The sequence below is a fragment of the Pholis gunnellus genome (assembly GCF_910591455.1).
Source record: "Pholis gunnellus genome assembly, chromosome: 20".
In the NCBI taxonomy this organism is placed as follows: Eukaryota; Metazoa; Chordata; class Actinopteri; order Perciformes; family Pholidae; genus Pholis; species Pholis gunnellus.
The window spans coordinates 20,286,871-20,308,699 of record NC_136547.1 but is presented as its reverse complement, the minus strand read 5'-3'; the positions used below and the strand labels follow the sequence as shown (position 1 = coordinate 20,308,699).

Below are 21,829 nucleotides of genomic sequence, written 5' to 3'. Positions count from 1 at the left end.
TCCTAGAAGGACCCTCAGTGACGCGCGTGCGTCCACACTTACGCCTGAACAGAAATAACTCAACTATCTTATCATTACTAATCAGAATTCAATATTTTGAATTGAATACATATTAAAAGAAGCTGTGTTTAGAAAGGTAATCAAGAAATTTGATTAGTTAATTTTAAACACGGTTTTAAAGTCCGGTGTGAACACAGGCGCGCGCCCGCGGACTCTTCGGCAGCTCCACGCTGGAGAAGTGACAGAAGGTGAGTTAGCTTCATGTTAACCTCTTAAAACCTGCACAATAACACACGTGTGGTGCGTCTTAATGAATGAGTGACACTGTGAAGTTATAGCGGCGGACTTTAGGATAATATCTGGCGGCATGTTGAGCTCTTAAAATGCGTTTATTCTCCTCTAAACCGTTGTGTTTTGGGTTAGCATGTTAGCTGCTCTGCTACAAACACAGCTGACAGGACTGCAGTTTCAGAGTGAGTCTGTTTTTTAAAGTGTGTTATGATGACGTTAAACTGCACACAGACGCAGTGACACGTCATGAATGTCCCTAAAAAGTGCATGTGAGTTATCATGCACGTGGTGCTGGTGTTCCCGTGTGCACGTGCGTGTGACCTTTACTGTCAGGTTGTCTCACCAGGTGATAGACTGTGACCTCACCATGACTCAGTGGTGGAGAGAGTGTGTGTGTGTGTGTGTGTGTGTGTGTGTGTGTGTGTGTGTGTGTGTGTGTGTGTGTGCGTGTGCGTGTGCGTGTGTGCGCGCGTGTGCGCACATCATTAAAGTACTACAAGGTGGAGACAGACTTTCTGCAGGGTTTCTGTGTTTATACTCTGTTTCAGTAAAAGTACTAATACAACACTGTAAAAAGAAGCTGTCACAGTTAAAGTACTAAATGATATTCCTTGTAGTAACTTTGAAACTTGTGTCCCATGGTTGAATGACATCATATGTAGTAACTAAGTACATGTACTCTAGTACTGTGTACTCAGAGGCTGAAGGGTCAGTTAGTCACATGATGAGGAGCATCAGAGGAGACGCTTCTGTTAAAAGAGGACGCAAGAAATACCATTAATACACCACTCATTCAGAGTGTGTGTGTGTGTGTGTGTGAGAGAGAGAGAGAGAGAGAGAGAGAGAGAGAGAGAGAGAGAGAGAGAGAGAGAGAGAGAGAGAGAGAGAGAGAGAGAGAGAGAGAGAGAGAGAGAGAGAGAGAGAGAGAGAGAGAGAGAGAGTGTGTGTAGTATGCTCTTTAGCAGTGGATGTGTGAAAGGTCAGAGACACTTCCTGTGTGTTGATGTCCTGCTGTCTTTTAGTATAAAGGTCAATAGCACTGCTGTGTGTGTGTGTGTGTGTGTGTGTGTGTGTGTGATGCAGTGATTGTGTCTACAGTGTGTGTGTGTGTGTGTGTGTATTCAGCTACATGCTGATGGGGACCACAGAGTGTGTCTGTTGGTAAAAACTCAATGGATGACATCAAATGAGGCTGTGTGTGTGCGCGCGCGCGTGCGTGCGTGCGACCAAAATCCAAATGGAACAACGAACGTGGTTATTATTTAATAAACTGATCTTTTACAGCTCTGTGTCTGAACGCAGGTGAAACAGGAAGTAGAGAAGCTCTATTCCTCTCTCTGATTGGATCAATAAGTGATCATCAGGGCTGAGAGTAACTCTTCATCTTCAGCTTCATCGATCGGAGGAACCGTCCACCGGAACAACTCGCCTGTGTTTCATGTCCGTGAGCGTCCTCGCAAGTATAGCAGTGCGAGCACAGAGCCGGCTGAGTGATGGACGGATCAATAACGCAGGATTTCCTTTAGTCCTGAACCGGCTCGGTCCGTCTCAGAGGAGCGTTCAGGTCTGAATCCTGTCAGAGTCACTGAACGCTGTTTATCCAACACACACACACACACACACACACACACACACACACACACACACACTTACCTTATATTCACTCAGATCATTACGGTTCTAAGATGCCGCTGACGCGTCTCGTTCTGATGACGTGGTGAACGGTGAAGGATGCGAGTGTTGATGTGGGACAGTGACGTGGACGTTAAGTTTGATCGATGGAGACGTCTGTTAGTTGGACTCTTCTTCCGTCTCTGAGGAAACCTGAGAAACAGTTCGTTTCCTTCGTCTTGTTTTCTCTCTTTGAATCATGGCTGTGAGCAGCAGATTGAGTTTTCCTCTCCTGTCTCCTTTCCTTGGTGGATCAAGGCCTCCTGACGCCCCCCCCCCATCGACCGCTTCCTCGTGTTCAGACCGGTGGAAGAATCCGTCTGCAACACATCAGCCTGTGACCCGAACCTGATCCAACCATCCACACATCCACCGCCTCCGGATCAGCACACCTGAGGTGTGTGTGTCTGTGTGTGTCTGTGTGTGTGTGTGTTCACCGTGTTGAACATCACACTGATCTCTGATCTTCATTTTCTATCTATATAAATTCTAAATTCTGTTTTCTCGTCTTAAAGCTGCATTCTCTCTAGTGTCCACCAGGGGGCGACTCCTCTGGTTGTATAGAAGTCTATGAGAAAATGACTCTACTTCTCTCTTGATTTATTACCTCAGTAAACATTGTAAACATGAGTTTATGGTCTCAATCTCTAGTTTCAAGTCTTCTTCAATACAGCATGATGTTCATTTAGTAAATGATGGTCCATTTAGAGTCACACAGACCATAAAGCAGGGGATGCTTTAGGGGCGGGGCTACACAGTGATTGACAGGCCCCCTGTCACTCCTCCTCAGTCCATATGTGGTCACTTCCTGTTTATTGGTTGCAAATAAAACAAAGATGGCGACGGATAAAATGCCGAACTGGAGGCTTCAAAACATCCACAAACCAACGAGTGACGTCACCACGACACATTCCACTTTTTACAACACATTATATATACGTTCAATGTACAAATACACAAATATACAATACACGGGTAGAAAACACAAAATACATTATGCAACATGTCAGAAACAAAAAACGTACAAACAATACAGACAAATGAAATATTTTACTTTTTTACCGTTTTCTTTCACTAAATATTTTTTGGGATCAGTTTCTGACTTGACAATAAAAATAACAAAAAAGAAAAGATACAGTGAAATAAAAGACAAAAGAGACAAAATGGAGAAAAACAATAACAGCCGGTTAACAAATGATCTGTTATGTGAATAAACTAAATATTGTATTAAATGTTCTGAATGTCACAGCAAACAGTAAAAGTTCTCTTCATTTCTGAATTAATATAATATTAATATTAACGTCACAGAAAGTGAAGCCACTGATGTAAACAAACCCGACCTCGATGCTTTAATTGGCTCAAAGAAAATAAATACAAATGCAAATGTGGTCAGAATGAGCTTCTGCTTTGATGTGGAGTTTGAATCAAAGACCACGAGACTGAAGGAACATCTGTGGAGACGGATCCTGATGTTTACGGGGACAAAATCTAACAATGCATCATGAAAGCATTGACTCCCATCATGTTGTACAGCGGGAATAATATCTCCTGAGTTTAGTGTGTTTCAGTCATTCAACAAACTGCTGTGGAAGGTGACGAAGTACACTGACAAAAGTACACATTTCAGGTACTCTCGAAGATAAATATAGTACTTTTTACTGTACTACATCTCAGAGGTACATATTGTACTGTCATGTATTCAGCTTTTCTAAAAAGCAGTTAGTGTCTGAATGCAGTCGTCTGTGTATTCAGGAGACCTCCTGATGTATTAATGAGACACACAGATTATTATTGGATGTCCGCCTGTCGTCTAAATGAAGCCAGCTGTCTCCCCGTGTGACTGAGGGAAGCCGCCGTTAACTTTCATTAATAACGTCCGGCTCGCTGCTCCTCCTGTAATCACCAACCAGGGAGACATCAGAGCCTCATGTTTGACTCCAGGAACAGAAAGGCTTCTCAGTAGAGCTGCAAATAATAAGCAGGACAACATGCAGCAGCAGGCTTTGCCTTTTACTCCAGGATGAGATTCAGGGTTTTGTTTTTCATAAAGTGGATCATATTAAAGGAGCAGCAGCTTCTACTATTACATCAACAGACAAAGTGAACATTAATAATAAATAAAGTTATTATTATTATCACAACTCTTCTCAAAGGCAGAATATGAATCATCAAGATCATGTTGATGTTGTTTCTCCTCCATCTCTTGATAAAACAGCAGGTAAACAAATTCCCCCAAATATTCCCCTTTAGTACCTGAACAGGTAGAGAACAGAGTACCTGAACAGGTAGCGAACAGAGTACCTGAACAGGTAGCGAACAGAGTACCTGAACAGGTAGAGAACAGAGTACCTGAACATGTAGCGAACAGAGTACCTGAACATGTAGCGAACAGAGTACCTGAACAGGTAGAGAACAGAGTACCTGAACATGTAGAGAACAGAGTACCTGAACATGTAGAGAACAGAGTACCTGAACATGTAGCGAACAGAGTACCTGAACAGGTAGAGAACAGAGTACCTGAACATGTAGCGAACAGAGTACCTGAACAGGTAGCGAACAGAGTACCTGAACAGGTAGCGAACAGAGTACCTGAGCAGGTAGAGAACAGAGTACCTGAGCAGGTAGAGAACAGAGTACCTGAGCAGGTAGAGAACAGAGTACCTGAGCAGGTAGAGAACAGAGTACCTGAGCAGGTAGAGAACAGAGTACCTGAGCAGGTAGAGAACAGAGTACCTGAACATGTAGAGAACAGAGTACCTGAGCAGGTAGAGAACAGAGTACCTGAACATGTAGAGAACAGAGTACCTGAACATGTAGAGAACAGAGTACCTGAGCAGGTAGAGAACAGAGTACCTGAGCAGGTAGAGAACAGAGTACCTGAGCAGGTAGTGAACAGAGTACCTGAGCAGGTAGAGTACAGAGTACCTGAGCAGGTAGCGAACAGAGTACCTGAGCAGGTAGAGAACAGAGTACCTGAGCAGGTAGAGTACAGAGTACCTGAGCAGGTAGCGAACAGAGTACCTGAGCAGGTAGCGAACAGAGTACCTGAGCGGGTAGAGAACAGAGTACCTGAACAGGTAGAGTACAGAGTACCTGAACAGGTAGAGAACAGAGTACCTGTGTCAGATTTGAGATGTAATCAGATCCACAAATTAGAAATAAAGTCATAAAACAAAAGCAGCCCAGCCGTCATCATGTTTTATTAGATTCTGAATTCATTCGAGCTTAATTTGAATAATAAAACACTAAACCAGACTGGGATGAAATTAGTATATTGGACCTGAATCTTTGGAGCTTCAGCCAATGTGATTATCTGGCTAATGGCCTTCAGTGGCATTACATTTGCATTAGTGTTTGTTGTGTCTCTTGGCCTCCTTCCTGGTTTGGTGGTGTTAAAGCAGCAGCTTTGAGTCTGCTGTCCTCGCTGATCAGAGGTCTGTTTCACCACATGGAGTCTGGATCAGGCTTTACAGGGACGAGTCTTTACTGGTACGAGTCTTTACAGGGACGAGTCTTTACATGGACGAGTCGTTACTGGTACGAGTCGTTACTGGTACGAGTCTTTACAGGGACGAGTCTTTACATGGACGAGTCGTTACTGGGACGAGTCGTTACTGGGACGAGTCGTTACTGGTACGAGTCGTTACTGGTACGAGTCTTTACAGGGACGAGTCTTTACTGGGACTGGTTTTATGTGGGAACTTGTTTTGTCGCTCTGATAAACTACATGCTTGTAGCTCTTTGTGCTACATTCGTAGCATTTTCCTTTTTTCAAAACGGATTCTCCTGCAGACGATATAAGACCATCAATAAGTCTGAATTCAGCAGAAGCAGCAAAGTGTGAAATCGGTTCCACACAGTTCGTCTCCTACCGACATGACGAGAGGCAGCCAGTCGGGCTGCAGTAATAACTAGCTTGCTTGCGCTATTAGCGACGGGGAGGGTTAGCATTCGTTCTGTCGGTGAAGACGAATTAGCTGCTGCGCTAATTGTTGGGAGCTGCAGTTTATACATCAGTGTGTGTGTGTAAGTGTGTGTGATAACGTAGTCCTTTAGTGTTCAAATATCACCCATGATATCAAATTGATTTCTGTGTGTGTGTGTGTGTGTGTGTGTGTGTGTGTGTGTGTGTGTGTGTGTGTGTGTGTGTGTGTGTGTGTGTGTGTGTGTGTGTGTGTGTGTTCCATCTGTTCTGGAAAGCCCTTCCTGAACCTGCTGAGCCCACCAGACCGTCTCTGAGCCGCCCTATTATATCACAACCGGAACAATTTCTGCCTTTTGCATGTTAAAAAGGAAACAATAAATGTTGTATTCTATTTCTTAATTTCTCATTTTCAAAGATATTCAGTTTACCATCATACAAGACCAAAGAAAGGAAAGCATTGTTTTTTCTAATTTAGTTTGAAACATGGTTTCTTGTGTTTCCTGCCTCAGTGAGACTCGTTCTGCTTTCTTCTGGCTTCCTGTCTGTGGCCCGTTGGTTCCTACGAAAGTCCATATCAGGACTGAGGAGGAGTGACATAGAGACGCCGTATACGTCTCTGGTGTTGACCTGTCAATCACTGTGTAGCCCCGCCCCTAAAGCATCCCCTGCTTTATGGTCTGTGTGACTCTAAATGGACCATCATTTACTAAATGAACATCATGCTGTATTGAAGAAGACTTGAAACTAGAGATTGAGACCATAAACTCATGTTTACAATGTTTACTGAGGTAATAAATCAAGAGAGAAGTAGTCATTTTCTCATAGACTTCTATACAACCAGAGGAGTCGCCCCCTGGTGGACACTAGAGAGAATGCAGCTTTAACACACTGAAACACATCCTGGTTTTAATGGAGCTCTAAGAAAAATACTTCTTAATATATCACTGTTGTGGTCTTTTCATTGGATTTATTGACAATATGAAAAATAATAGCAGGACTTGCCTTTTAACCATCTGAAGACTTAAATGTTTCTAAACTTCCAATCTCTTTAACATCTCTTCCCTCATCTCTCTTAACTAAAATATTACTATGAATACATCCCACTAGGAGTCTCTCAGGTCGTCCTTTTAGTAACATTTAGCAGAGAGGGAAGCTCCGCTAAAGAGCCGATTTTAAACATGCAAAAGCACCAGAATGTTTTTACTCCTCACACTTTAGCATCTAAATTCTTGTTTTATGACCTGCGGGAACTCGACGGTTCTCTGAAAGTTTCCACCCCTGCAGAGTCTCCTCCTGTCTTTATATGACGTCGGTTAAAAAACAGAGAAAATCAAACATTCAGCTGCTAATAAGGAGGCAGCAGAGCGTGTCGGGTTCTCCGAGGACCCGACAGAAGGTTACAGGAACGTATAAAACAGCTGCTCTGTTTAAATGGCTGCAATCTGATGAAGTTTGTGTTTTACACAGACCTCTTTATGGATCACATATATAAATATTAACAGTGTGAGTGGTTGCGTGTGAAGTCTGTCATGCAGAAGTATAATCTACTGCGCTGTAAAGCATCATTCAGATTCACTGCAAAAGCTGTTTATCTCCATGAAACAATTTTCTTTTGTAGACTTTATGGAAATTCTTTTGGAAATTTGACTTATAATAGTATATTTACATTTAATAAGGGACTGTTTACTTTGTGTGATGGTGATGCTCAGACATCGCATGACCCTGATGAAGGACACAAGCCAGAACACATTGGTCTAACAATACAGTTAATCTATACTAAAAGAGCTGCCAGAGTTTTACCTGTTGGCATCGATGCATTACTGAATGGGCCTCGTGGGGCCCCGACAAAATGTCACTCAAAGACATGCGTAGTAACCAGGAAGAGACATAAAACAACTACACAAGACACAACAAGACACAAAGACATAAAAGAACTACACGAGACACAACAAGACACAAAGAGACATAAAACAACTACAGGAGACACAATAAGATACAAAGAGACATAAAACAACTACACGAGACACAAAAACACATAAAACAACTACAAGAGACACAACAAGACACAAAGAGAAACAAGTTGACTACAGAGAAATAAAACAATTACAAAGAGACAAAAGGACCACAAAGAGACACTAAACAACCTTAAAGAGACAGAAAAACAACTATAAACTTTATTCTGATAAAGTAAATAAATAACTGATCTTTATAGATATCCACTCTTGATGTGTAATAATAATAATATGTGGTCCTGGATCACGTTGGCTAAATAATGATTCTCTTACTTCTTCATTCCTCACACCAAAAAGTCTCTTTGGACAGGACTTAAGTTATGGGAGGACCGGCGAATGTGCTGAAAAACAGTAGGCTGTCGGAGCTTTAATTATATTTATGGTAGGGGGTGAAAAACCACACACACAGGAATAAAATGACTGATATTTAAACCCCCACACCTCCCAGAGAGAAACATGGAGTTCAGAGACGAGTCAGTCCGGCGTTGCTTCACCTCTTTGTTTGAATATCAGCTGGAGTTGGAGAAGAACGTGTAATCCCTCGTCTGACACAGAGACGTGAGGAAGGTGGGTTTGAGGTCAAAGGTAGATGAAGTAGGATATACGAGTGTCTGAAAGAGCAAACCGGTCGACTCTTCAGCCTTTCATCACTCTGACTCTGCTGCCAATTACTTCTCCACACGATGCTCACCTGCTTCTATTTCTTTTATTTTTCTTGTCCAGAAAACTTGTTGGCATTAAAAAGTCTTCTCTCTGTTATGAACCGCTCCGGGTTTTAAAGGATAACTCTGTTACTTTCTGTTCCTTTATGAAGCCGAGAGCTCCGACATTTTATCTACAGCGGAGTTTGTTTTCAAACTTTGCAGCTGATTTGAAACAAGCTTTTGATTTCATTTACTTCGTCACGTTGAAGCGTAAAACTGGTTTATGTTGCACCTTTTCTCCCCGTTTCATCTCAACTATTTTCTGTTTTGAGCTTCAGTCTTTCTATGAAATAAACTTTAGTAGAAAGTTTAGGAATTTACAGAGCAGTGAATTCTGTTGTGTTCAGGAACACTTGCGTCTCATTTCTCACCCAGTATTTAAACAAACCATTCATTTAATTAATGATCGATCTGAAGATTATCTTCTCCATTAATGTCTTCTTTTGTCTGACAAAACTCAAATGTTCAATTTTTTTTACCTCAAATTAAGTTTATATCTGGAACATTTGTGGTCAAAAGATTCTAACAAACTAACAACCATTAACATTGAGAGGACCAAAAATGTCTCCATGTTCATGAACGCTCCTGATGGATTTCACTCTTTTTTAAATAAATTAGATTTACTGTGTTACACTGACAATAAAAGCAAACTGATACAAAGCTATAATCTTCTGTCACCACACAACCAATTAAATGATATTTTCATTTGACCAAATGGTGAAACCGTCTCTTAACTCTTAACTCTCCGATGAACGCTTCACACTCTAAAGTTCCCTTTAACCCGCTGAAGTAAATGTTCTCCGTCTGATCTCACTGAGCCGGAAAAACTGCATCTGAAATATTCATCGTTCTTCTCTGTAAGACATCTCGTAAGCTTCAGTCTAGTTGTTACTGAACTGCTGCTGGTTGGTCCAACAGACGACAGCTGTGTGCTGCATGTGTTTATGTCAGTACAGTAATGTAATATACTATAATATAAATAATATAATACCTTATAACATAATGTAATAAACATAATATAATACCTTATAACATAATGTAATAAACATAATATAATACCTTATAACATACTGTAATAAGCATAATATAATACCTTATAACATAATGTAATAAACATAATATGATACCTTATAACATACTGTAATAAGCGTAATATAATACCTTATAACATAATGTAATAAACATAATATGATACCTTATAACATACTGTAATAAACGTAATATAATACTTTATAACATAATGTAATAAACATAATATAATACCTTATAACATACTGTAATAAGCATAATATAATACCTTATAACATAATGTAATAAACATAATATGATACCTTATAACATACTGTAATAAACATAATATAATACCTTATAACATACTGTATTAAACATAATATAATACCTTATAACATACTGTAATAAGCATAATATAATACCTTATAACATACTGTATTAAACATAATATAATACCTTATAACATACTGTAATAAGCATAATATAATACTTTATAACATACTGTAATAAACATAATATGATATTTACAGATAGGATGTTGCATTCTGGGGGCTGCACAGTGGTGTGGTTGGTTCTGTCGCTTTAACACCAAGAGGGATCCGGGTTTGATTCCCGGTCTGGACGGCCCTGCGTGGAGCATGTTCTCCTGCCTCAGTGTGGGTTTTCTCCGGGTTCTCCGGTTTCCTCCCACAGTCCAAAGACATGCAGACTCTAAATGTGCCGTATAGGTGTGAAGATTTGTGTGGATGGTTGTGACCGTCAGGTGTCCAGGGTGAACCCGGCCTTCTCCACTGGGTCAGTGTGGGTTTCCTCCCAACCTCGTGGACGGATGTTGTGTCCTTTTAACTGCTGTGATTATTGGTCCCATAACTAATCGTGTTCCGTCTATATTTGATTTAAAAACTCTGGACCGTGGCGCTCTGGTTTCAGGACAACAAAACACAAGTTCCCTTTAACGTTGTTCCTCGTCTACATATATATATATATATATATATATATATGTAGATCTATCTCTCTCTCTATTGTGTCGGTCCTCCCTGAGGCCTCCGTGTGCTGAACCGGACAGATCAAGAGGAGAAAAAGTGAGCTTTGAGAGGATGATTGATTCAGGTCTGTCCTCCACCGTCCCTCAGAGACGCCGTCCCTCAGGACGCCGGCTCTGAGCGATCGATGGACCGGTCGGTCCTCGTCCTCCTGGTTCTGGTGATGTGTGTGTGTGTGTGTGTGTGTGTGTGTGTGTGTGTGTGTGTGTGTGTGTGTGTGTGTGTGTGTGTGTGTGTGTGTGTGTGTGTGTGTGTGTGTGTGTGTGTGTGTGTGTGTGTGTGTGTGTGTGTGTGTGAACAGATTGGCTGTATGTGTTGAGCTGCTGGGTGGCAGAGAGCTGCAGCCTCTGCACTTTTCTCCTCCGACCATAAAACGTCCCTCCTTCTTCATCATGTCAAACACTCCTCCTCTTCCTCCTCTTCCTCCTCTTTAAGCTATTCTCTCATGCCGTTGTTTACTTTCCAATACTACTTCCTCTCCTCTTGTCTCCCTGTTTCCTCTCCTCTTTTCTCCTTTTCTATCCTCTCCTTATCACCTCTCAACTCCTTGTTTCCTTTCCTCATCTTCTCTCCTCGGCTCCTCTCCTGTCCTCTTTGTCTCCTTGTTTCGTCTCCTGTCCTCACTTCTACTCGTTTCCTTTCCTATCATCTTCTTCTCTTTTGCTTGTCTCCTATTTGTATCCTCTCCTTGTCTCCTCTTGTTATTCCATCTCCTCGTCTCATCTCCTCTCTCCATTGTACCCTCATTGTCTCCTCTCCTCATCCTCTACTTGTCTTCTCTCCTTGTTTCCTCCCCTTGTCTTCCGTCCGCTCCTCATTGTCACATAGGGAGGAAGAGGAGGAGGTGGAGGTGAAGATGGATGTGGGGTCGTTTCAGGACACGCTGTTTTTAAATAAACGCCAAAGTATCAGCCAATCGTTTAGACTACAGCTCCCATAAATCCTGCTGCTGCTCAGCCGCCCTGCAGGCCAACTTATCATGACACACACACACACACACACACACACACACACACACACACACACACACACACACACACACACACACACACACACACACACACACACACACACACACACACACACACACACACACACACACACACACACACACACACACACACACACACACTCTCTCATGCATATATACTGCAGCTGTCCAGCTTTATGACTGCATACCCCACATATAAAGATGTGTTATTGTACAACAGTGTGACCCGATATTCTTTTAAAAAGACCCGACACACGTTTGTATATTTTTTATATATATATACATATATATATATATATATATATATATGTATATATACAATATATCAGGTCACACTGTTGTACAATAACAGCAACACGAAGCCAGTTAAACTCTACAAAGTTTTACTTTTAGAGTTCTTCATCCACACACTGTGATCACGTTCCGGCTGCTGTTCTGTCACCAGCGTAGCATTACAGCGCTGGTGGAGTTAGCATACATCCATGGGAAATAGCACGCTAGCTAGCTAGCTAGCTCGGAGCAGAGACTCCTTGGCTCTGATTGGTTGTTTTTTTTTAAAGCCAGTTTATTTTAAAAACATTCTCTCTGTATTTTGACCTGTTGATTGTACAAAAGGAGCTGATTTAGTTTCTGTTCATTTATGAACTCTTTCTCCGTCTCTAACATCACGATGAACACCTTCTGCACACCTCTCTGCAGCCTTCTCTGCACACACAGTATATGTACACAGTGTGTATATTTATATATTTATATATATACTGTGTATATATACAGGCCTGGTTCTTCCTCTCTCTCTCTGCAGTGTGTAATTTATCACCTCTCTCCATCAGCGTGTCACTTTTTAGAGGCTGAATGAATCCCTCTGCTCTAAACCTGTCTGTGCGTGTGTGTGTGTGTCTGTGCGTGTGTGATTATGTGTGCGTGTGATTCTGTTGTGTGTGTGTGTGTTTGTCTGTGTGTGTGATTCTGCGCGTGTGTGTGTGTGTGTGTGTGTGTGTGTGTGTGTGTGTGTGTGTGTGTGTGTGTGTGTGTGTGTGTGTGTGTGTGTGTGTGTGTGTGTGTGTGTGTGTGTGTGTGTGTGTGTGTGTGTGTGTGTGTGCGAGCGAGTGTGTGTGCGTGCGTGCGTGCGTGCGTGCGTGCGTTTTATTTTGGCGGGATGCAGCTCGTCCTTGGCGTTGCCGCCGTCAGAAGTCTCTTCACAGCTCCGCCGTTTGGCGGCTGCCGCGCCGGTTTGTCGGAAACAGCTTCTTGGCGACGGAACGAGGTGATTTTTTTTTTTGCTCGGCTACTTTCACACGTGATGAGTCACGTCTTCACGTCTTCACTTCCTCCGGAGCCGCTTACTTTTCATCTGCCTCGTCCCCGTTAGCTCTGTATTAACGTGACTCACGGTGTCAGAATGACGACCGGTATTTCCGGTGTCCCCGTTGTGTTACCCTCCTTCAGGGGTTCACTTTACAGACGTTTGTTTAAATTAACTTCTTCCAAGATCGCAAAGAACAAGTTTGAGGACTACTGTGAGGACTTCAGTATCGGAAGCTTTCTGGTTTCTAAATATGTACCGATCAACATTCACCTTTAAACGTTATGAAAGATAATAACGTGAGAGGGCGCACGGCTGCATGTAGATGTGAATATTAGTGAAATATTCATGTTCAATATGTAAACAGCTGAGTAGGAATATTGTCTCTTTCAGAATGAGGACAAAATAAACCACATTTCTGTTCAGTGACGACGTTGAAATGTGCATTTGGCCAAAGAACAGTTAAATGTTTATAGAACCAATGTTTTTATTGTTAAATAATGTCAGTGAGACGGAGCATCAGAGGTTCTGCGTTCTTTTGATTTATTGATATCGTTGATAACAATTCTAATAAAGTTTAAAGGACACTTCAAAACACCTCAAACCTGATTGGTCCTTTTATTAATGTTTACCTGTTAGATTCTGTCTGTATGCATGACTCATCACTTTGATGGTTGGACAGAAAACTTTTGTCTTTTCAAACTTTTTTATTATCTTAATTTTATATTTATATATATTATATTATATTTACAGACAGCAGTTCTTGTTTCATCTTTCCGTCAAATTCAAAGAGATTAAATGAGAAGTTGGTACTTAAACTTAATAAAATATTGTTATTTATTTCTGATTTTTGTCTCCACTGTTATTGAGGTTTGTTGTAAAGTCCCCATTAAAGAACATATAGAAGAGTTTGGTGTTTCCCTTTCTGTTGGTTTGGATCACTTTGATGCTTTGTTTTTTTTACAGTTTTGCAGAAAATCCAAATATGGATTAATTTTCTGAGCCGTAACAAACAAACCAACATAAATCGGGATTATAATCTGTGGGATCATGACGTTTATATTTTTAATATTCCTGTTCCCGTCTCTTTATGACCATGCGTGTATTTCCTCTTCACGTGTGTGCGTAGGCGTCCATATGTTCATGTGTGGTGGTGTTTTTGGTGCCATGGGAACAAACATATGGTGACGGTCACATGACAGGAAGAAGGTCTTCAGTCCCAGAGAGATGTGAAGCCAAGACGGAGACTAGAAGGAGATAATTTACAATTAGGAGGAGAAAGATGCAGGTTTTATTTAGTGAAGCTCCGTCTTTGTTTCTAATCTTCTGAAGCGATGCAGAGCTGCAGCGTCATGTACGTCCACGGCAGGCTGAGCTATATATTGTTAGAAATGTCACATGACCTTTTCTCATCATGTACGATGAAGATGAAGACGAAGGGCCGAAGGGCTGCTTCACCTTTTCCAGCCCGTCGGGCGTTTCTCGGCTGCTCAGGTTTTTAGATTGTTGTCTAAAGATTGTTATCTTTTGTGATCGCAGTGATTAAATGTGATTGTTTACATCGTGAAATTATTCAAGGAACAAAAGCAAAAACAGCAAAAAGATATGAACTGTCTTGCAGCTACTTTTCTGTTTTTTTATAAAGATGAATCTTTGACTATTTTTCAGACAAAACGAGAAAGTTGAAGACAATATTTTAATCTTCTTTCACTGATTAAATAAATCTAAAAAAGTGTGAATCGCCGCAACCTGGAGAGGTTCTTGAGCAAACACATTAACGAGTATCAGACTGATAGATCCAGTAGTATGAGAGAAGTGATTTTCTTTAATAAAAGTGTAGTAATCTGCAGTAATCAGTTGGTCCTTGTTCCACATTGGCCTCCACAGTGAAACCCTGCAGGAAACCCCGTTAACATGCCGGCGCTCTGCGGAGGACTCGTGTCTGTTTTGACCTTTTCCTTCAGAGCCTGTCTTCGGACAAATTATGAACTCTGTACGCAAGACAAATAACTTTAACCTTATCTGAACATATTAATGCTTTTCAGAGGAAGAAGCTTTTTCAATTTCACAGAAAAAGAAAGAAAAAGAAAGTGAGTAAGTTGTATAGTGTGTCCAACTATATCTTCTTATTACGGGGTGTAGTTATCACTGTGGCCTGTAGGGGTCACTGTGTGCTTTTACTGCCGCGTCATCTCCAAAAATGATGCCTCGATATACTTTTATGTTCCTGTTAAAGTCAAAATGACCTTCAGATGTCCCTTTACCCACAAACCAGTGTGTGTGTATGTGTTTTACCTGTCTTATGGGGACATAAATCAGATGACACAGTCACATTGTGGGGACTAGGTATTTTCTGGGGGACAATAAGGTCCCCATAACTTAAATCATTACAATTTAGGGTAAAGACTTGGTTTAACGTTTGGGTATGTCTCAAATAAATTAAAGTAAGTCAATGTAATGTCCCCAAACATCATTGAAACCTGTGTGTGTTTGTGTGTGTGTGTGTGTGTGTGTGTGTGTGTGTGTGACCTCAGCACTGCCCTGTCCAGTATAATATGACACCAGCAGCAAGAGGTAAAAGCTTCATGGATTGAGGAACAATAATCCATTTTGCTGCAATGCCACTGCAATGCTACACCCCTTTTGTCTTGTTCAGGGATGCTCTGTGTGTGTGTGTGTGTGTGTGTGTGTGTGTGTACAAATATTTGAGGGGGACAGATGAAAGGGCGATTGTCTCGTCTCCTGTCAGAGGTTGAATGATGGAAAGAAGGAAAAGGACAGAGAGAGAGAGAGAGAGAGAGACAGATGAGACAAAATGATTCAGCTCACCTTTTTTTTCCTCAGTCTGATATTTTGCCCATTTTCTTGCGATTTATAAACTAATTAATGTGTTTCACCTCCATTGACCTCCACTGAGAAGCTGCTGGTTTTTTATTTATTTTTTTTACGACCGGCTCTGATTAACATCCTGCTTGTTTTTTGCCCACTGAGATGATAAATCTGATGAGTGACCAGCATCAGACGGCAGACGATCAGAGACGAGCTGGTGAACACGGTGGAGCATTTAGCAGCTCAGGAGGTGGTGGAGACCAAAAACAGAGCTCAAGAGAGAGAGAATACTGGACTGTAAATCATCAGGAGACACAAACACAAAGACTCCTCACGTTGATCTTTATCTGCTGTTAGTAGGACACTATTTGCAAACACATTCGCCACGTCTTCATAAGTAGACTATAAAGCATCCCCTGCTTTATGGTCTGTTTGACTCTAAATGGACCATCATTTACTAAATGAACATCATGCTGTATTGAAGAAGACTTGAAACTAGAGATTGAGACCATAAACTCATGTTTACAATGTTTACTGAGGTAATAAATCAAGAGAGAAGTAGTCATTTTCTCATAGACTTCTATACAACCAGAGGAGTCGCCCCCTGGTGGACACTAGAGAGAATGCAGCTTTAACACGCGAAGCTTTGACTTCACATTTGCCGTCTGGATATTATAATCTAATCTTTCTTTCTAATGTCTTTCCAGCTCCATGGACCAATCATCATGAGGCTCCTCCCCCTCCTACAGTGCCCGCCCCTCCCTCTGCTCCATCGTTGCTGCCTGTCAACCCTCTTGGCCAATGGCAGCACAGCGTCATGCAGACGCCTCATGACAGATGGCCCCACCCCTCAGCCCGTGATTGGTCAGGACTCGGTGGAGGTGTTGGGCCGCTCCCACCCCCGCGACGACTTCACCAACGTCACACCGAGGATCTTGGCCAAGGTGGGCCGCAACCTCCACAACCAATCCCATCATCCTCTGTGGCTGATCAAGGAGCGAATCAAAGCTCACTTCTACAGGTACGCATTGAGTGAAGGAGATGTCCTCCATCTTGATTTGATACTATCAACTCGTAACTACCAACATTTTGAGCACCAATACTCGTACACTCATAACTTTTTTTTACCAAAGAGTGCTCCGCCTAGTCTCGCTCCTCTCTGCCGTGATTGGCTGGCACTACTGTGCTGTGATTGGCCAGTATTCGTGAACGGGAGCAGTTTAGATTTCAACCCAAAACACAATCTTTTCCTAAACCTAAACAATTAGTTTTTATTATCTTTTACTTCAGGAGATTCCTGGCAAAAACATTCTCCCAAATGCTCTCAATTTCTGTAACCAGTGTAGCATGAAAGAATGGTGGAATTAGCAAGCTAGCTAGCTAACTAACTAACCAGCCACTAAATGAGTAAAATTGACCCAACTTAATGCTTCATCCACACACTCCTGTCACAGTGTAGGAAAGCACATTACTGTCGCCAGACGAGTCACAACTTTGCTCAGCTCAATTTCGTTAAAAACTGTAGCGTTACAGCGTGGTGGATTTAGCAAGCTAGCTACTTAGCCAGCTGCTAAATGAGTAAAACATCTTAATGCTTAATCCACACACTAGCCTCACAGCGTAGGGACGCACATTGTTGTTTTAGTGTCCTCGGTGTGTTTGTGCATCCTCGTCTTCCTAATCCACATGAATCCGGTTTCTACTTTAAATCAGCCGCTGTTGTTTCTCCACACGTCTCATATTTATATATTTATTTGTCTGCGTTGGGTCTTTATTTCCTGCTGACTGACTCTGTCCGCAGGCTCCGAGTGTCTTCAGGGACGGTCGAGGTGTAAAAGTTTTGCTGCAGTGAAACAGCGTTACGCTGGTTATATTCCACGCTCGCCATTTAAAAAAAAATAAAAACCCAACACACACACACACACACACACACACACACACACACACACACACACACACACACACACACAGAGCAGCGGGCGTACTAATGCTGCATTAAGAAGTCATTAAGAAGTCACGGAGTGTGTTGTGTGACAGTGCTTTATGGCTCTGCCATTTCACAGGTCCTGAACTTCACCCTTTAGAAAAAGCCCGTCTGCTCCGACAGCAGCGGGGACGGCAGACTCCCAGGACTCCCAAGGGCTGCTGGGTAATTTCAAAACAAGATGATCAACGGCTACTTTACATTAATGCTGCTTCACAAACAACAAATATTATATAACAAATATTCATCGTATTAGTAGTAGTACAAATACTGCTTTAAAATTATGTATTTGTTTCGTATTTCAATGTTTAAATGACACTGTTACACATTAATTAAGTAAAAGTAAAAGTTTTTTTGTTTTAGTATCATCAAAAACATGTACTTGAAGTAGTAAAAGTACATGTTGTGCAGTAAAGTGTCTCCTGTGAGTGAAATCTGATACTTTATAACATCAGATTGTTATTATTATATGTTTTTGATCCTTTAACCCCTTTATGTCTCAAACGGTTATTGAAATGAACCACAAGAGAGGTTTAAAGGGAAAAAGCTGTTTTCACTGTTGGTTTGTTGTAGTTTTTTACATAAAATCGAAACATCTAAAGTGGGGCTGCAACTAACATTAATATTATTATTGATTAATCTGCAGATTGTTTTCTCCATGAATCGTTTTGATTGTTATAACTTCCCACAACTCAAATAGAGTCTTTTTATTTAACCAACAGATGACATTTCAGCAGCTGCGGTGAATGTTTTTGCTTGAAAAACGACTAAAACAAGAAATCTATTAATCGTTGGAGCTTTATTGAAAAGTAACACAAGCTGTTAAATAAACGTAGTGCAATAAAAAGTACAACATTTAGAAGAATAAAGTAGTTTGTTAGTTTGTTTTTGTGGAGAAGTCAGATGTGAACCAGTGGTTTGATCCAAAAACCCTCCGGCGGGATTGAGGAGCACGTTTTCTTCAGACGATCGATCCAAAACTACAACAAACACTTGGAAACATGTTTGATATTTAGATTCTATTGTTTTCCAATTTTTGTAACAAGCTTGTTTTCTTCTTTAACGACTGAAGTCCTCATAACTGTTCTAGTTCTCTCTACTTCTTCTCATCATGGTTCTGTTTCCAGAGAGGAGCAGGACTTTTATTTTGAAGTGTATAAAGGTTCATTCAGGTTCACTCGTTGTTGTTGTTGTTGTTGTTGTTGTTTGTTTGTTTACTCCGCTCATCCGTCCACAGTTCTTACATCGGTCGCTGGGGCAACCCGCTCTTCTCCGTCCACGACAACCTGAGCCCCGTGGTCACCGTGGAGCAGAACTTCGACAGGTCAGCAGCGCCGTCACTGATTGGTCGATCTGACTTTAACACGAGCTGTCACAGACAGAAACCAAAGGAAAAGAAAGAATAAATGAGTAACAATACATTAATAAATACAATTTAATTTAAGTATTAAATAATAATAAATAAGAAACTCCTTTTCTTCATGGATCACACGTATATGTGTCCATTTCTTATTTCTGATGAGAACATGAAACGTCAGTAAACGTCTTTTTTCACTCAATGTTTGAATCTTTTCTTTGTGGTTTGATTGACAGCTTGCTGATCCCGCCCGGCCACCCCAGCAGGAAGCGAGGCGACAACTACTACCTGAACAGGTGAGTGACAAACGCTCACCACCCACAATGCATCTCTTCTGTAGTGACGTTCTTTTTCTCTCTGTTTGGAATCAACATAAATGAATATCGATAAAGATTTCTGCACCTCTTCAATTTACCCAGAAGACACATTAACAGAAGTACTCGGATGATTTACTGAAGTAAAAGTACCAATACAACTATGTAGCAATACTCCTGCATTCAAAAGCCTACCTCAGTACAAGTACAAGTACAGAAGTATTCTCAACTTCGTGCAGTAAATAATACTAACTTGTTGCTTTAAAATGTAAAAATATGTCGGTGCAACAAGTACAAACCACATGAATCTAGTTTTATATCAGAAACCCGTCACTGAACTCCTTCCAGGAAAACAATGCTCCGCGCTCACACCTCCGCCCACCAGAGGGAGCTGGTGAGCTCCGGGCTCGACGCCTTCTTATTGGCCGGAGACGTCTACAGGCGGGACGAGATCGACGCCAGTCACTACCCCGTCTTCCACCAGATGGAGGGAGTCCGACTCTTCTCCAACCACGAGGTAGAGAAGGTGGACATTAGCAGAAGGCTAAGCTAAGCTATTAGAGCGATGGAGAGAAGGTCCGATGCCGAGCTTATTTTCTGTAACCTGTGTAGCATTAAAGCATGGTGGAACCAGCAGACTGCTAGTCACTGAGCTAGCTTTCTGATTCCACCATGCTTTAATGCTACATTGATAAGCTAGCTAACTAGCCAGCTCTGGAGATGACGTTAATCTGCCTCCTCTTCTCTGTCCACATAAATCCATCGTCATGTCCACTAACAGATGTGTCTAGTAGCGATGTGAAGCTCCAGATGTGTGTCTAGTAGCGACGTGAAGCTCCAGATGTGTGTCTAGTAGCGACGTGAAGCTCCAGATGTGTCTAGTAGCGACGTGAAGCTCCAGATGTGTCTAGTAGCGACGTGAAGCTCCAGATGTGTGTCTAGTAGCATCGTGAAGCTCCAGATGTGTGTCTAGTAGCGTCGTGAAGCTCCAGATGTGTGTCTAGTAGCGACGTGAAGCTCCAGATGTGTCTAGTAGCATCGTGAAGCTCCAGATGTGTGTCTAGTAGCATCGTGAAGCTCCAGATGTGTGTCTAGTAGCGACGTGAAGCTCCAGATGTGTCTAGTAGCATCGTGAAGCTCCAGATGTGTGTCTAGTAGTGACGTGAAGCTCCAGATGTGTCTAGTAGCGACGTGAAGCTCCAGATGTGTCTAGTAGCGATGTGAAGCTCCAGATGTGTGTCTAGTAGCGTGGTGAAGCTCCAGATGTGTCCTGTGTGTCTCCAGCTGTTCTCCGAGGTGCAGCACGGTGACGATCTGTCCCTGTTTGAGGCTGGAGGCCGGCGGTCGCCTCAGAAACAGGAAACTCACTCTCTGGAGGCCGTGAAGCTGCTGGAGTTCAACCTGAAACTCACTCTGACTCGACTCGTCACTCACCTGTTCGGACGAGGTGAGGACACCTGAGACTTCATGTGGAGAGGGTGTTAGCTTTTCACTTCACTAAAATCCTCTTCATGTTCTTTCTTCCACATCTTCTCTTCTTCTTCATTGTCATCAACCACCTCCTCCTCCTCCTCCTCCTCCTCCTCCTCCTCCTCCTCCTCCTCCTCCTCCTCCTCTCAGATCTGGAGGTGCGATGGGTCGACTGTTACTTCCCCTTCACTCACCCCTCCTTTGAGATGGAGGTGCGTTTCCAGGGTGACTGGATGGAGGTGCTGGGCTGCGGAGTGATGGAGCAGGAGCTGCTGAACTCAGGTAGGAACACACGCACACACGCACACACACACACACACACACACACACACACACACTCCCTCTGTCCCTGCCGCGAGCCCGTGTGCAAGGCAGCGACGGCTGCAGCCCACCAACCGCTGCACCCTCAGGTGCAATGCATGCTGGGACTGAAAGAGCCACATGTACGTGGGAGCGTTGTTGTTTGATTTGTTTGTGTCATTCATCTTTTGTTTCCGGACCTTTTAACCGCTTCACATGGTCTTCATCTGAGCACGTTGGTGCTCATTTAGTCACAGATACAGAACGTCTTTATGTTCTCAGAGGCTTTAAACAGTCACGGCCCCAACGTCTTAACTTTAGCTGTCCTCTTGTCCCAACTATCCCCATTTCCCTGTGACAGACCTGAGCTGCTCTCTGTGTTTAATGTGTCAGTAATCTGAGTGAACACACACACACACACACACACACACACACACACACACACACACACACACACACACACACACACACACACACAGGTCAGGGATTGATTTGTCTATTTGTCCAACAGGGTGTGAGACATGTGGGCACAGAACAGGGAGACAAACAGAGATCAGGTCCACGTCCACAGAGTCTCTCTCTCTCTCTCTCTCTCTCTCTCTCCTCCTCTCCTCTCCCTCTCTC

The 21,829-nt window shown here is 42.3% G+C and overlaps 1 protein-coding gene across 2 annotated transcripts in view; it reads left to right on the top strand.

Annotated features, from left to right (window-relative positions):
* Nucleotides 1-225: 225 nt before the first annotated feature.
* Nucleotides 226-21,829, top strand: part of fars2 (phenylalanyl-tRNA synthetase 2, mitochondrial) — a gene marked incomplete at its 3' end in the record, with an annotated part of 47,770 nt that continues 26,166 nt past the window's right edge. Inside the window, exons 1-7 of one of the 2 annotated variants that reach the window (XM_079181665.1) lie at nt 226-248; nt 16,488-16,801; nt 19,002-19,088; nt 19,358-19,417; nt 19,784-19,952; nt 20,720-20,882; nt 21,056-21,187. In XM_079181665.1, coding sequence (XP_079037791.1) covers nt 16,506-16,801; nt 19,002-19,088; nt 19,358-19,417; nt 19,784-19,952; nt 20,720-20,882; nt 21,056-21,187 — 907 coding nt within the window. In that variant the 5' untranslated portion in view covers nt 226-248; nt 16,488-16,505. Of the gene's footprint in view, nt 249-2,223; nt 2,360-16,487; nt 16,802-19,001; nt 19,089-19,357; nt 19,418-19,783; nt 19,953-20,719; nt 20,883-21,055; nt 21,188-21,829 lie in introns of those variants that run through there. The other variant, XM_079181664.1, reaches the window with a different exon arrangement.